The sequence below is a fragment of the Emys orbicularis genome, chromosome 9 (genome assembly GCF_028017835.1).
Source record: "Emys orbicularis isolate rEmyOrb1 chromosome 9, rEmyOrb1.hap1, whole genome shotgun sequence".
NCBI classification, from domain to species: Eukaryota; Metazoa; Chordata; order Testudines; family Emydidae; genus Emys; species Emys orbicularis.
Window position 1 is genome coordinate 46,733,402 of NC_088691.1, and position 15,265 is coordinate 46,748,666.

Below are 15,265 nucleotides of genomic sequence, written 5' to 3' on the forward strand. Positions count from 1 at the left end.
TTTGCCCCTGAATGAGCAGCTGTGCATGGAGGACAGGAGGTGGTGCTACCAGGCTGGGCGCACTGCCTTTAGCGTTAAATGCTTTAAAGCAGAAACACACCACATGCAACCCCTTTCCATTCTACAGTTAGTGGGGGAAATACAAAAACCTGTTCACTTCGACTCAGCTCAGCTGGGCTGCAGGTAACCAGTGACTCGGTTGTGCATGGACAGTTAAGTTAGGCAGGAGATGAGAAAGTAGAGCATCCCAGCTGCACAGCAAGCAAGTTTACACATTCATGGGAGTTTTGAACATTGCTCTCCAGCAGGCACCATGCTGGAAGATTATTCCCTAAATAATCCTTTAGTACCCACGGTCCAGCCCGCCCCTTCTCCCTGTCCCTTTCCTTTGTCTTTAAGAGGCGAACATAACAGAGAAAGAAAATAACTGAAAATAAAGAGTAGTGGTCTCACAATGGCAGCCCACCTAATCTGGGCACATGCTACCATCTCCCCCAGCAAGGGCATGAGCCTTCCATTCAGAATCCATGAGAACTCAGGTTCCTACAGAAAGAAGCTGGCTGGGGATACTCACTCGCTCGCTCCCTCCTTCCCTTTCCCATCGTCGTCTGCAGGAAGAGGAGAAAATGCCAGTTGAAAACATGAGCTTGAGCAGTAGCACTTGGCCATTGATTGGAGGAGAATGAGCACTTGGTCCTGGCTGAGTTAGCCTGCCCACGCTGCTCCAGAAAGGAGCTTGGGTTGTGTGGGAGGGAGTGTTACTGTTCGGATCCAAACAGGCACTGATGCCCATTGCTAGCTTTTGGGAAAAGGATTGTCTCCGTCTTCCTGCCATGAGGGGGTCCTAGGAATCAGTGTTATGATTTTCCAGGGCAAACCCAGCCTCCAAAAGCCTTCTCCAGATATCGAGCCATAGCCAGTGTCAGATGGTCATTGTGCGGGCCTGCCACCACCTGAATTCCCAAGGGAAGTCCCTCACTGCTCAAGCCCAGTGGGCACTGGGTGACAGGCAAGCCCAGGACATTGAAAACAGCTGAAAGAAAGAGAAGGGCAGATCAGAATAGACACAAAGTGCTCCATCCTTGGTCATGTGAGTAATCCATTCTCACCCAAGTCACTTGCTGTGGCCTCTGGAGAGTTCACAGGGCAAGCAGTGAGTTTGACCCAGTACAGACTGCAAGGACAGTTCGAAAATGTTTAATCAAGATGGATGTTTTTCTAGAAGATCTGATTTAGTTCAAACGGGAATTAATTTAGGGAAGTTCTCTGGCCTGTGTTATACAGTAGGTCAGACTAGATGATCACAATGGTCCCTTCTGGCCTTAGAATCTAGGAATCTGCCAATTTTAATGATAAATCTGCATATTGGAGCCTCCAACCAGCAGGGGATCTCCAAGTGCCACTAAACTGTTTGTCTCACAAGGTCAAACTACTGCATCACATGAGATGACAACAGTCATGCAACATCACCACAGTGCATCAAAAGGTCATGACCTCGAGAGGCCCTTTTTCACGATGATGTTCTATACAGTGTTAAGTTGTTCCAAAACCACACTGCATCATAGTGCAACACAGACAAAGGGACTCAAGACTTGAGAAAGCCATGTAAAGCATATCAATGGGGCAAATCCTGGAAATCTCAGGATGGGTGGTAACCCTTGGATGTTCGCTAGAAAGGGGCATACGTGATACAGCTTTAACACCCATCCTGTAAAGAGGATGAAGGCGACCAGTTAGGTTCCCTGATATGAGGGTTCCCATGCTACTGCAGTCACACTTTAGTCAAATGGACATCACCAATAGGAGGCCCAGAAATGCCATATGGATTTAAAGCGTGGTTGTAGACACTGCCCATCACTTACAGGGTGGGGAGTAGCACCTGCCACAGGCTACGACTCCATTAGCAAGGTAACTGCCCCAATTAAAATGTCTTGGGGAGGGTCATCCACGCCACTATCTCCACCCATGTGAACCTGGATATAGTGTTGTGTTCAGATAGCACTTATGTGGCTCCTTCAACACAGAAGCAAGAACTCAAGTGTTCATCCCAAAGATAAGTGGGTTTCTGCTCCCACTCTTTTAAAGGTTTACTCTTCAATTAATGGGCAGGTGCAAGGGAAATGCCCCTGCAGAGTATCTGCACAAGTCTCCTGATGTGCAACCAGAAAAATCACATCTCAGAATGAGCTCTGCAGTAGCATCTATACTACTGTAGCCCCTAGAGGTTCTGAGCAGGCCCTAAGAGGCATACAAAGGAGTAAAACAAAAATAGGCCTGCTCCAGAGAGCTCCCCATCTAGGATTATGGGCCAAGGGACCACCAACACAACCACTGCTTGGTACCAACTGCTTTGCGGCACAAGTGAGAGGCGCAGTGCATCCCGGGTGAGAAAGCTCTCCAGGGTGAGACAGCACATGGCTAGACTGCTCTCTCGAACCTGTGAATACATTTCCCCGATTTTTAAAAGGAAAGATTCTCATGATCCCCCCTCCACCCCCCGCTTTTTTGATTGCCCTCACTACTGGGAACAGGCCTTTTGAGATAGTGCAATGCTATCCAATTACTTCTGGCACAGCTGAGATTGCCAGCTTTTCTCCCACCACTCAAGGGCTGCTCACCTGTATACGCAAAGTTGAAAGGCATCCCCAAGGGAGAGTAGTGCTTAGGTGCCACTATGGGGTGGGAAGGGTACAAAAGTATCCCATCAGTCCCCAGCAAGTTCATCATCTCAGTCCGCAGGCTGTGTCCCATGCTCACCAGCTTGGCATTCCCACCAGGGTTGAGTTTCATCAGCTTCTCTGTCAGTGCCAGGGCTATAGGGCAACAGCACACACACATGCAGCATTACAGGGAGGCAAACAAGAGACAGCACATCACAAAGTGTAGTCTCCTTTACAAAGCACCGTGGGCAAATATCCCCTTCTCAGCAAGACTAGACACGGGAGCATGGGAATTGCTCCAGGAGCAGGTGGGAGGAGACTGTCTCCCTCCTGGCTTGCATGTGGCTAGAGCAGGTGCTGCCTGTACATGCAGGATGACTGAATGTGACATTCCTCTCCATATTGACCAAAGAATCTGGGAAGATTATTATTAACTCCTTAATGTCTAAGAGCCACATTTGTTACATGTAATGGCAAAGAATTCAAGGTTGAAAGGGTTCAAACAGCTCTATGTGAAGCACTTGGAGAGTTTTTGTGTTTTAAAGAGACCCATTCTAAGTCTGAGTCAGAAAGAAAATACTCCGGTCTTCTCACAGTGTCATCAGGAGCATGTCATCCCCTGCCCATTGAGATGTTCCCAGAAGCATGGACTGACCCAGATGAGAATCTAGAACAACCAGAACTTTTCATTCCATAATTTCTAGAAGGTTATTGGGTCTACTCTTCCCCTGTGCTTCCCACAAAATCTGCCAGTATGAGACCACACCCTACAATACACTGTCCAATGTTTTATCTGATATAGTTTTAAATGACTCAAGCAATGAGGTCTGCTGCCACCACTGCGAATAGGAAACGTAGGGTAGTGGTGGTCGGAGACTCTCTGCTGAGGGGGACGGAGGCGCCCATCTGTCGCCCTGACATTTCATCTCGGGAAGTATGCTGCCTGCCGGGAGCCCGTATCCGAGACGTTACGGAGGCATTGTCGAGGATTATCCAGCCCTCTGACTACTACCCCATGCTACTCATCCATGTGGGCACAAATGATACTGCGCGGTGTGACACTGAGCGGATCAAGAGTGACTACAGGGCTCTGGGAGTACTGGTGAAGGAGTTTGGAGCGCAGGTGGTATTCTCTTCGATTCTTCCTGTCAAAGGTAGGGGCCCGGGCAGAGACAGATGCATCATGGAGGTGAATGCCTGGCTGCGAAGATGGTATCACCGGGAGGGCTTTGGCTTCCTAGACCACGGGATGCTATTCGAGGAAGGACTGCTAGGCAGAGATGGCGTTCACCTTTCGAGGAGGGGAAAGACCCTATTTGGACACAGACTGGCTTTAAACTAGGTTCGACGGGGACAGGTGAGCAAAGCCCACAGGTAAGTGGGGAACATGGAGACCTGGGAGATGGGTCGGAAACAAGAGGGAGTGTGGGCTATATTGGCAGAGAGAAAGGAGGGTCAGGACAAAACTGGGAGGAAAGATCAAACCAGTATCTTAGATGCCTATATACAAATGCGAGAAGTATGGGTAATAAGCAGGAAGAACTGGAAGTGCTAATAAATAAATACAACTATGACATTGTTGGCATCACTGAAACTTGGTGGGATAATACACATGATTGGAATGTTGGTGTGGATGGGTACAGCTTGCTCAGGAAGGATAGACAGGGGAAAAAGGGAGGAGGTGTTGCCTTACATAATAAAAATGTACACACTTGGACTGAGGTAGAGATGGACATAGGAGATGGAAGTGTTGAGAGTCTCTGGGTTAGGCTAAAAGGGGTAAAAAACAAGGGAGATGTCATGCTAGGAGTCTACTACAGGTCACCTAACCAGGTGGAAGAGGTGGATGAGGCTATTTTTAAGCAACTAACAAAATCATCCAAAGCCCAAGATTTGGTGGTGATGGGGGACTTCAACTATCCGGATATATGTTGGGAAAATAACACAGCGGGGCACAGACTATCCAACAAATTCTTGGACTGCATTGCAGACAACTTATTATTTCAGAAGGTTGAAAAAGCTACTAGGGGGGAAGCTGTTCTAGACTTGATTTTAACAAATAGGGAGGAACTCGTTGAGAATTTGAAAGTAGAGGCAGCTTGGGTGAAAGTGATCATGAAATCATAGAGTTTGCAATTCTAAGGAAGGGTAGAAGGGAGAACAGCAAAATAGAGACAATGGATTTCAGGAAGGCAGATTTTGGTAAGCTCAGAGAGCTGATAGGTAAGGTCCCATGGGAATCAAGACTGAGGGGAAAAACAACTGAGGAGAGTTGGCAGTTTTTCAAAGGGACACTATTAAGGGCCCAAAAGCAAGCTATTCCGCTGGTTAGGAAAGATAGAAAATGTGGCAAAAGACCACCTTGACTTAACCACGAGATCCTGCATGATCTAAAAAATAAAAAGGAGTCATATAAAAAATGGAAACTAGGACAGATTACAAAGGATGAATATAGGCAAACAACACAGGAATGCAGGGGCAAAATTAGAAAGGCAAAGGCACAAAATGAGCTCAAACTAGCTACAGGAATAAAGGGAAACAAGAAGACTTTTTATCAATACATTAGAAGCAAGAGGAAGACCAAAGACAGGGTAGGCCCACTGCTTAGTGAAGAGGGAGAAACAGTAACAGGAAACTTGGAAATGGTAGAGATGCTTAATGACTTCTTTGTTTCGGTCTTCACCGAGAAGTCTGAAGGAATGCCTAACATAGTGAATGCTAATGGGAAGGGGGTAGGTTTACCAGATAAAATAAAAAAAGAACAAGTTAAAAATCACTTAGAAAAGTTAGATGCCTGCAAGTCACCAGGGCCTGATGAAATGCATCCTAGAATACTCAAGGAGCTAATAGAGGAGGTATCTGAGCCTCTAGCTATTATCTTTGGAAAATCATGGGAGACGGGAGAGATTCCAGAAGACTAGAAAAGGGCAAATATAGTGCCCATCTATAAAAAGGGAAATAAAAACAACCCAGGAAACTACAGACCAGTTAGTTTAACTTCTGTGCCAGGGAAGATAATGGAGCAAGTAATTAAGGAAATCATCTGCAAACACTTGGAAGGTGGTAAGGTGATAGGGAACAGCCAGCATGGATTTGTAAAGAACAAATCATGTCAAACCAATCTGATAGCTTTCTTTGATAGGATAACGAGCCTTGTGGATAAGGGTGAAGCTGTGGATGTGGTATACCTAGACTTTAGTAAGGCATTTGATACGGTCTCGCACGATATTCTTATCGATAAACTAGGCAAATACAATTTAGATGGGGCTACTATAAGGTGGGTGCATAACTGGCTGGATAACCGTACTCAGAGAGTTGTTATTAATGGTTCCCAATCCTGCTGGAAAGGCATAACGAGTGGGGTACCGCAGGGGTCTGTTTTGGGACCGGCTCTGTTCAATATCTTCATCAACGACTTAGATATTGGCATAGAAAGTACGCTTATTAAGTTTGCGGATGATACCAAACTGGGAGGGATTGCAACTGCTTTGGAGGACAGGGTCATAATTCAAAATGATCTGGACAAATTGGAGAAATGGTCTGAGTTAAACAGGATGAAGTTTAACAAAGACAAATGCAAAGTGCTCCACTTAGGAAGAAAAAATCAGTTTCACACATACAGAATGGGAAGAGACTGTCTAGGAAGGAGTACGGCAGAAAGGGATCTAGGGGTTATAGTGGACCACAAGCTAAATATGAGTCAACAGTGTGATGCTGTTGCAAAAAAAGCAAACATGATTCTGGGATGTATTAACAGGTGTGTTGTGAGCAAGACACGAGAAGTCATTCTTCCGCTCTACTCTGCTCTGGTTAGGCCTCAGCTGGAGTATTGTGTCCAGTTCTGGGCACCGCATTTCAAAAAAGATGTGGAGAAATTGGAAAGGGTCCAGAGAAGAGCAACAAGAATGATTAAAGGTCTTGAGAACATGACCTATGAAGGAAGGCTGAAAGAATTGGGTTTGTTTAGTTTGGAAAAGAGAAGACTGAGAGGGGACATGATAGCAGTTTTCAGGTATTTAAAAGGGTGTCATAAGGAGGAGGGAGAAAACTTGTTCACCTTAGCCTCTAAGGATAGAACAAGAAGCAATGGGTTTAAACTGCAGCAAGGGAGGTCTAGGTTGGACATTAGGAAAAAGTTCCTAACTGTCAGGGTGGTTAAACACTGGAATAAATTGCCTAGGGAGGTTGTGGAATCTCAATCTCTGGAGATATTTAAGAGTAGGTTAGATAAATGTCTATCAGGGATGGTCTAGACAGTATTTGGTCCTGCCATGCGGGCAGGGGACTGGACTCGATGACCTCTCGAGGTCCCTTCCAGTCCTAGAATCTATGAATCTATGAGGTTTCTGCCATTTCCCTCAGGAGATTATGCCATAGCCAGATAAACCTCATGACCTCAGCATTCAGAAGTTTTTCCTAATATTCCACTTACATTTTCCTTTGCAAAGAATCATCCTAAATAATTCTTCTTCATCCTTGGCATTTGCATACTTCAAATATTTGCAGACGCTTACTATACATTATTAGAAATAATTTGTACCTGCCTTGAGCCCAGAGAAAATCCAATCCAAAACTGGAACGAAGAGGCAACATTCCAGTAAAAAACTCAATAGCCAGAAAACAGAACTCCCATCCAACTCCATACCATAGCTACCAATATTTTCTATTCAGTCATATGCCACAAACATACATATCCTTTACCTCCTCCAAGTGCTACATCACTTATGGCACTGTATACGCTATACTATTTATACAATCACTCATGCCCTGTTAAATGCAGCGATCTTTTGGGTGGAATGTGGCAACTGTGTATAACAGCACATCGCTATTGTCTAGGATAGGATGTGAAGGATACCTTTTCCAACTGGAAGAGCTGGAGAGGAATTTAAGGAGGCAGAATGTATTTACCCAAGTTGGAATCTGGCCAAACAATCATAATCTTACAAAGAGAGCTTGTTTCATAGCTGCAGGCTGTAAATTAGGATTATAAACAACTGCAAATTCATTTTAACTTGGGTTTATTTATTTTTTAAATGGAAAGCCACATTAAATGAGATGGCTTGACTTTACCAATGGCAGGGATGGTGTGCAAAGACATCCCCAGGAACCATTTCATCAGCTCCCACAGCGGCCATACGGGCTTCCCGTGATCTCCAAGCAGGTCTGTGAACAGCTGTGCTTCCTGCAATTAACACACACATCACATCAATGCTGGCAGGGGGTTGTAGTTAATATGCAGTGAGTGGTGGGATAAGAGAAAGCTCTGAACCCCTCATTACCAGCAGCATTATCACAGTCATCAGATTATCTGCATTCTCTGTGGAGCAGGGTGGGGAGACCACATACTGCACCAAAAGTGACCAATCCCCATCTATAGCTGAACAGAAAAGTATTGTTAAATACAAGACTCACATGGGGCGTGGACAGGTTTCCTACACACTGCTAAACCAACTGACAGGGCCCACCACAGAAAGAAGAAAGGAGGAATTGAGGTGGTATATTTTTAGCTGGCAGGGAGATTTTGTATTGGCTGTGGGGAAATCCTCATCAGCAAGGAGAGTGCTCAACCACTGGCACTGTCTACTGATGGTGTACCCCGGATGATGCAATAAGAGGGGCAGAAGTAAATATTTTTTATGGATGTTCACCATTTTTACATGAAAGTTAGTGCTTTTCTCTCTTGATCTTGGGAAGAGGAAGATTGATGGAATGGGGACATGGCAGAGCTGCTTGGGATTGTGTCTTTCAAGGAGATGAGCCTTTTTGCTATTTGCATATGTAGCCCATTAAGTATGCTATGGGATTTTGACATGAAATACTGTTGTACAGTGCTTGGAGCTCAGGACAAACACTAAGAAGAATCAGAAGTAATAAATAAAATGAGTGAGAGAGAAGATGGACACCAGCAATTTAAGCGAAGCACAGAGCAGGTAGGTATTATAATACAAAAGCTGTATCATACAGACCTGCCAATGAAAATTAACACTAACTTGCAGCACTGTTGACCTCTATATGCTGGCTATTACATACATCATCCATATATAAACACACACACACACTAAGCAAAAATAGCGTTAAGAACAAATATCATAGCAGTTATATAACCTAACTTAGCTTATACCTATACTATAATCCTATTCACTTATGGTAAGTATCCCATAACACCTGGCATTACCTGAAGTAAACCTGGCTTAAGTAGATAGGAAAGCTATCAGGATCTATGAGTATTTTACCATAGCAACAGGAAGAGTGTTATTCTCATGGACCAGTACTGGAATGTGCCAAAGGAAGAGGACAAGACGTATGATTGTTCTACCCTGGTGCAAACCAAGAAGGAACCTTCACGGACCAGAACCTGGAATGCTAGTATCCAAAACAAAGATAACGAAAGGAACAGAACAAGTTAAGGAACTGCGACAAACTGATGGATTGAATTTTAGTGACATGTAAAGGAATATGTAACTTGTAAAATCATCCTATAGATACTAACCAGCTGAAACATGTAACTCTGGGAGCAGACTTTCTGCTTAAGGTGACTGTAACAACGCTACATGGATCTGCTCCTGGAGACCAGTATCGCATAGAACCTTTTCCCTGTACTGTATTATTATTGGCTCATAGTAATAAACCTGACTGACATTGGTTATTTGGTCTCGAGTGTATTTCATAACAAACAAGTGTTGTCAAGCAATTGCCTATAGAATTTATAAACAGCATCTTTAGTTTCAGTCCTGCCTGTCTCCACTTCCCAGCAGTGTTAATGCACTTCAGTCCTGACCTGCATCACCCCTCTGCTGCTGACAGCGAAAACAGTGAAAAGAAAGCAAGGTAGCTAGTTAGAAAACTACCTGCTTAGCTGCGCCTGTAAGGACTTGCACAGAAAAGGCCAAAGCAAGAATGCTAAAAGGTGTCCCTCACCTGCTAGATCACTGGATTTACAGTCACCTCACGAGTGGCTGACGCAAGAGGATAATACTTAAAGTTACACGAAGATAGAGATGGAAGTGGGGAGCGAGACAGTGGAAGAAGAGAGGAGACATGCAGCTGGGTCCAAAACCTATCAAGCATGTACACGTCCCTCTCTCTCTACTGACAAATGACAGATTCCTCTCCGCTGCAGTATGCTTGTGTCCTGGTCAGAATCAGACGCACCTGCCCATCACTGTCCCGGGAAGACATCATAGCAGACCAGATCTGGAAAGCGTACTTCATCTTGTGGATTGTTACATGCTGAACTTGGACCCCACACTGAGTCTCCAGGTGCTCCACCACCTTATGGAAATACAAGGGGAAGAGCGTATCCATCATGTTATGTGGTATTTCACTACTCGCAGAAGCAATGAGAGATTGGTGGGTCTAGGTAAAGCTAAGGTAGCTAAGGCCAGTGGGCCAAACAGCCCACAGAGTTGTCACACAGAATGTGGAACCACCCCTATTTTTATTATTTAGCTGGGTACTACAAGTCCAAGGCGTGTAAGTCTCCATATTCAAGGCCAACAGGTAGAGTCTGCTCCATTTGATGAAGATCTGATGTTCCCTAGAAAATTCCCATTGCAACTGTCAATTGAACAAAGTCAGGGTACCCCAAAGCTAGCATCAAGGGGACCACAATAGAACAGGACTTTTTTAATATAGCATCTTTCATCATCAGGTACAGTGGTAGAACACTCTACTGGGCAATGACTGTGCAGGCAAAAGGGGTAAGGCATTCTACACACAACTGTGGCTCAAGACCCACCCTTGGATTTTATAAACATTACATTTTTATGACTAGTATTATGGCTCTTTCCCTTCTAAAAAAATCCCAAATATAAACAAGGAGACTTTTATGCAGGTAAAATATAATTATCCAAACTGGAATTTGGCAAGAACATTGGACAGCCTATTCTTGTGTAAAGAATTCATGGCTTACTCTGCATGTATGACTTGTCCAAAAGCTGGACATTAGAACTGTTAGATCTTTAAGATTCAACATAAACTGGTACTAGAAATAAGTAAAAAGACCTCAGTTTAACATCTCATCTGAAGGACAGGACCTAAGCAGCAGTGTCCTAGCTCTGTGCTGCTGGCTCAGCATTACGTCAGATCCCATCTCTTAATGATGTATACAATAAGTGCCAAGTTTCCCGAATACAACTCTGACAATGCACTACAATCTCAATTTGTAATATGCCCTGGCTATTTCAGTCCTGGTCTCCTCTGTGCAGAGATTGACAGTGATGCAAATTATTTGGTAGTTTTATAATTTAATTAACTCCTGGGTGAAATCTGTGCCAAAAATTAAAAATTCTGCACACAATATTTTAAAAAATTCTGCAAAATTCTGCATATTTAATTTGTCAAAATAACATAATATAATCATACCAGTATCAATTATTTTGGTAATTTATTTCAAAATACCTGTCAGCAAGTATGTCTGTAACAATACAGACAAAAAAAAAAAAAAAAAGATTCTTGTCATTTTTTTGACAAATAGATTCCTTACTAGGCATATTAATACAGAACTTCGAGTAATTCATTTAAATTACAATACAGAACTGTATTTCCTGCACCTGTCAGAAGCAGTACAAAGGCTTGGGAGTGTCAGGGGTAACGGAGGAGCTGAGGGAGATGGAAAGAGCCTGGAGTAAACCTGGAGAGTTGTTGGGTGTGGTTGGGAGAAGTATGGAATGGGTATTTTTTGCGGGGGAGGGGGGAGCAGGATTGTTAGGGAGTTGGGGAGCCTCCTCCATGCAGACCCTGGCTAATCCCAAGCCTCTCCCATTCTGTCAGGCACATCTGCCCCTGTCCCCACACCCCCCATCCCGATGGGTCTCTGCAGTCCCCCACTCCCATTCAGCTCCTGGCTCAACACTGTCACCCCACTAGCTCCTAAGCCCATGCCCCAGTCTGTCCCCCCCACTAGCCATTCTGAACTCCAGTCTGTGATTCCCCCCCCCCCAGCAGCCCTGTGTGCCCCACTCTGTCCTAACAGGCCAGGTGCTGTGATGAACTTGTACTCCTGGAGGTATTTTGTGCCACTGCGCACACAGAATTTTTTTTCTTCACAGAAAGTGCTGTAGTTCCACCTTTTTCCCCACCAGAGGCCACTGTGGCACCAGAACAGCCCACTGCATTCATACTGTTGGCTGTTCTGGTGCCACAGTTGCCTCTGGTGGGCGAAAGGCAGAACTGCAGCATTTCTGGGGCAGAATGTATTTTCTACGGAAAAAAATAAAATTCTGCTGGACACATGAATTCTGCGCATGTGCAATGGTGCAGAATTCCCCCAGGAGTATATAATGTGAACAAACTTCCACTGCAGATTAGACAGTCAACCAAACTCATTTGGTTTATGACTTGCATCATATCTAAGGTTGCTAGTTGGTCACGGAAGTCACAGATTCCGTGACAGTCCAGGACCTCCGGGACTTCTGCAGTGGCTGGTGCAGCTGGCTCAGGGGCCGTTTGAGCAGCTTGGGCAGCCCCTGGACCAGCTGTACAAGCCATTGCTGGGGCAGTCTCGAGCCACCACGCCACTGCCCCCCCCAGCAGCAGCAGGAATTTGGGTGTGAGAGGTGGCTCAGGGCTAGGGCAGGGGCGTGGGAGGGGGTGAGGGCTCTGGGCGGCACTTACCTCAGGGGGCTCCCTGGAAGCAGCGACATGTCCCTCCCTCAGCTCCTAGGTTCCCAGCCAATGGGAGCTGTGGAGCCGGCGCTTGGGGCAGAGGCAGCGCGCAAAGCCCCCTGACCGCACCTCCATCTAGGAGCCAAGGGACAAGTCACCGCTTCCAGCGAAGCGCACGGAGCCAGGTAGGGAGCCTGCCATCCCCAACCCCTCACCCCCCCAGCACCAGTGGGGGTCCTGCGGTGCCCCCGAGCACCCGCAGTACCTTCCCCCAAGAGCACTCAAGATTTAGTCATGGGTATAAGTCATGGACAGGTCACCAGCTGTGAACTTTTGTTTACCACCCATGACCAGTCCATGACTTTTACTAAAAATACCCATGACTAAAATGTAGCCTTAATCATAGCTAACTTCAGGTCTCCTGCCAGCATGCTCTTGATTCAACTGATTAGCATCCCATTCAAAAGTACTAGCATATAAGGGCCACAATAAACAAGAGATGGAACAGACATAGGTAGAGCAGGTCATCTCTTATCCAACTGACTCTCTGAACCTCTCCCTCCAGGTTTGTCTACCATGCGTCTCACCATGGTATCCGAACGTCTGAATAACCAAGTCCCTCTTACCTTTCTCTGAGCCTGAAGAATTTCCCTGTCCACAGGGGACACGAAAACTGAACCACCATCATGCTCCATGCAGTAGAATTTTACTTTCTCCAGTGACACCTTTTCATCCAGCTTCAGCCTGCGGTGGAAGGAACAATACCTGAGTCACAAGTCTCCATCTCCTGCTATTCCCTAGATGGAAACACTGCTCACACACTTGCTAAAGGTCCTCGGGATGTTATACTACCTCTGTCATGTTAGAAAGGAGACAGTTGCTACTGACATACAAATACCTAGGTGTCGGCATTAAATACATCTGACTGCTTGCCTCAGTGTCACACACAATCACTGGGTCAGCAGTTTCCACATTTATTTTTTAAGTAAATCTTGGTCTCCCAAGATGCCTCTCCACATTAGATCGCTCAGCCAACAGCAAGCGTTAGGAACAGCATTCAGAATGTGCATTGGACAGCTAGTGAGGAGGTAGACACAAAGCTGAACACGGACATGTAAAGGACACATATGCAGCAATGAGCCAGTACAGGGGCAGAAGCAGGGTAGAAGAACCTACAAGGTTTTCCCCTGTTCTCACCACTGGTGCCTCTGCAGAAATAACTGTGGTCCGTTGGAAGTCTGTGCTTGTCTGCTGTCAGACTTTCAGTCTCTTCTCTTCCATGCAGGATAGGGAGGCCTCAGGGAGCAAAAGCACAGGCCCCCAACTGGCTAGTGTGCTTTTGTCTGCTGGAATGAAAGGACTACACCTGAATGTGCTGAGGTAAGAGCAGGGAGAGGGATCCAAGAGCAGCCAGTAAGGGTCATGGTGGCTGGGATGAGGTGAATTGGCTGTAAGAATCTGGCCAGGAAGGAGGGAGAAGTAACCTATAAGATACTGTACAGTGACTGCAATTATTTTAAGCCATTTCCCACGTTCTGAGCCCTGTGCGGAGAGCTATTCAAGCAGTATATTTCACTCCCACCAAAACTCTGCAGCAGAGGACTCCCTGTGTGAAGCTTCAAATAGACAGAATGTATACCACTCACAAGGGGGAGGGATGACTGCCTGTGAGGAGTCAATGCCTATGGCACTGGCACACAGGAGATCCAATACAGAGACTAATCCCAGGTGTCAGGTGCCAAGCTGGCACCGCTGCTGAAGGAGCAACTCTGTCGTGCAAGATGCTGAACGTTTGTGTCCCTGAGTTTTGCTATGAAGACTTAAAGATTTCTGCAACCTGAATTCTAAGACATCCCCTCTTGATAGACTAGTATAGGGTCATCCACCAGTTTGGACCAGTTACTTAACATATGGCACGTGAAAGGAGTAATCAGAAATAATCAGATATATGCCTTACTGGCCAGAAAGGGTTGAGATCAACGATGAGTTTCACAAAGTGATAAGAGCAACCTACTTTCTGACTCCAGGCCCAGCCATGACCCTCAACATGGGCTCCAGGTCCTCAGCATAGCGACACATGGGACCCGTGCACAGGAACTCCGTCCGCACCCCCAGAGCATTGGGGAACTGACCATCATTGGGGACCACTCCTAGAAGCGCAGAGGCACATGAGTTAGTCATCACATGGCAGAGTGCATCCTTGCAAACACAACTTCAGCCAAGGTGATTGTCACAGGAGAGCTGCCCTTGGGATTCCTCCATGTGAGAGCACCATTCACATGCTCATATGATTCACATGCCACTTGGGGGGAAAAGTCAGAAACAGACTGAAACAGACCAGAGCTGAAACAGACCAGAGCTGCATGCCGCTTGGCTGCTTACAGTCCAGCCACACTAGATCATCCAGCCACTAAGTTACTTGACAGAACCTCATGGTAATGAGAGGCTCACAGAATAATGAGAGGCTGTAGCTACAAGAACACCCAGCCATTTTGTTGCTGAGTCAGAAACACTGACCCTGTCAATGTCCTACTGCAAGGATTTGGTATCTAGTGCGTCAGGTCTGATGTCACCACACTTTCCCTGAGTTTGACTCATAAGAACGGCCACACTGGGTCAAACCAATGGTCCATCTAGCCCAGTGTCCTGTCTTCCTACAGTGGCCAATGCCAGATACGTCAGAGTGAATGAACAGAACAGGGCAGTCATTGAGTGACCCATCCCCTGTTGGCCAGTCTCAGCTTCTGGTTCCTAAAATATAGGAGACAGGGTCTCTAACTTCTCAGGCCAAATTCATCTCTGGTGTAACTCCACTAGTTTCCAGGGGCTTACACTGGGGAGGAATTTGACTTCCAGCATCCAACAATAAGCTAGTACTGAAAATCCTCTCTCAAAAAGATACACATACACCACAAGGGGGCACACGGAACACCTCCCCCCACACACCCACACTGATGCCTGTGGTTACCCTGCCAGTGGGAAAACATCCAGTGTCATTG

The 15,265-nt window shown here is 45.9% G+C and overlaps 1 protein-coding gene across 1 annotated transcript in view; it reads right to left on the minus strand.

The window, feature by feature from the left end:
- Positions 1-857: 857 nt before the first annotated feature.
- Positions 858-15,265, minus strand: part of FAAH2 (fatty acid amide hydrolase 2) — a 29,279-nt gene continuing 14,871 nt past the window's right edge. The window contains exons 6-11 of the mRNA XM_065411213.1: positions 14,281-14,416; positions 12,893-13,010; positions 9,813-9,932; positions 7,731-7,842; positions 2,619-2,813; positions 858-1,033 (exon numbers count right to left, since the gene is read on the minus strand). Of these exons, the coding sequence (XP_065267285.1) occupies positions 858-1,033; positions 2,619-2,813; positions 7,731-7,842; positions 9,813-9,932; positions 12,893-13,010; positions 14,281-14,416 (857 nt within the window). The remainder of the gene's footprint in view (positions 1,034-2,618; positions 2,814-7,730; positions 7,843-9,812; positions 9,933-12,892; positions 13,011-14,280; positions 14,417-15,265) is intronic.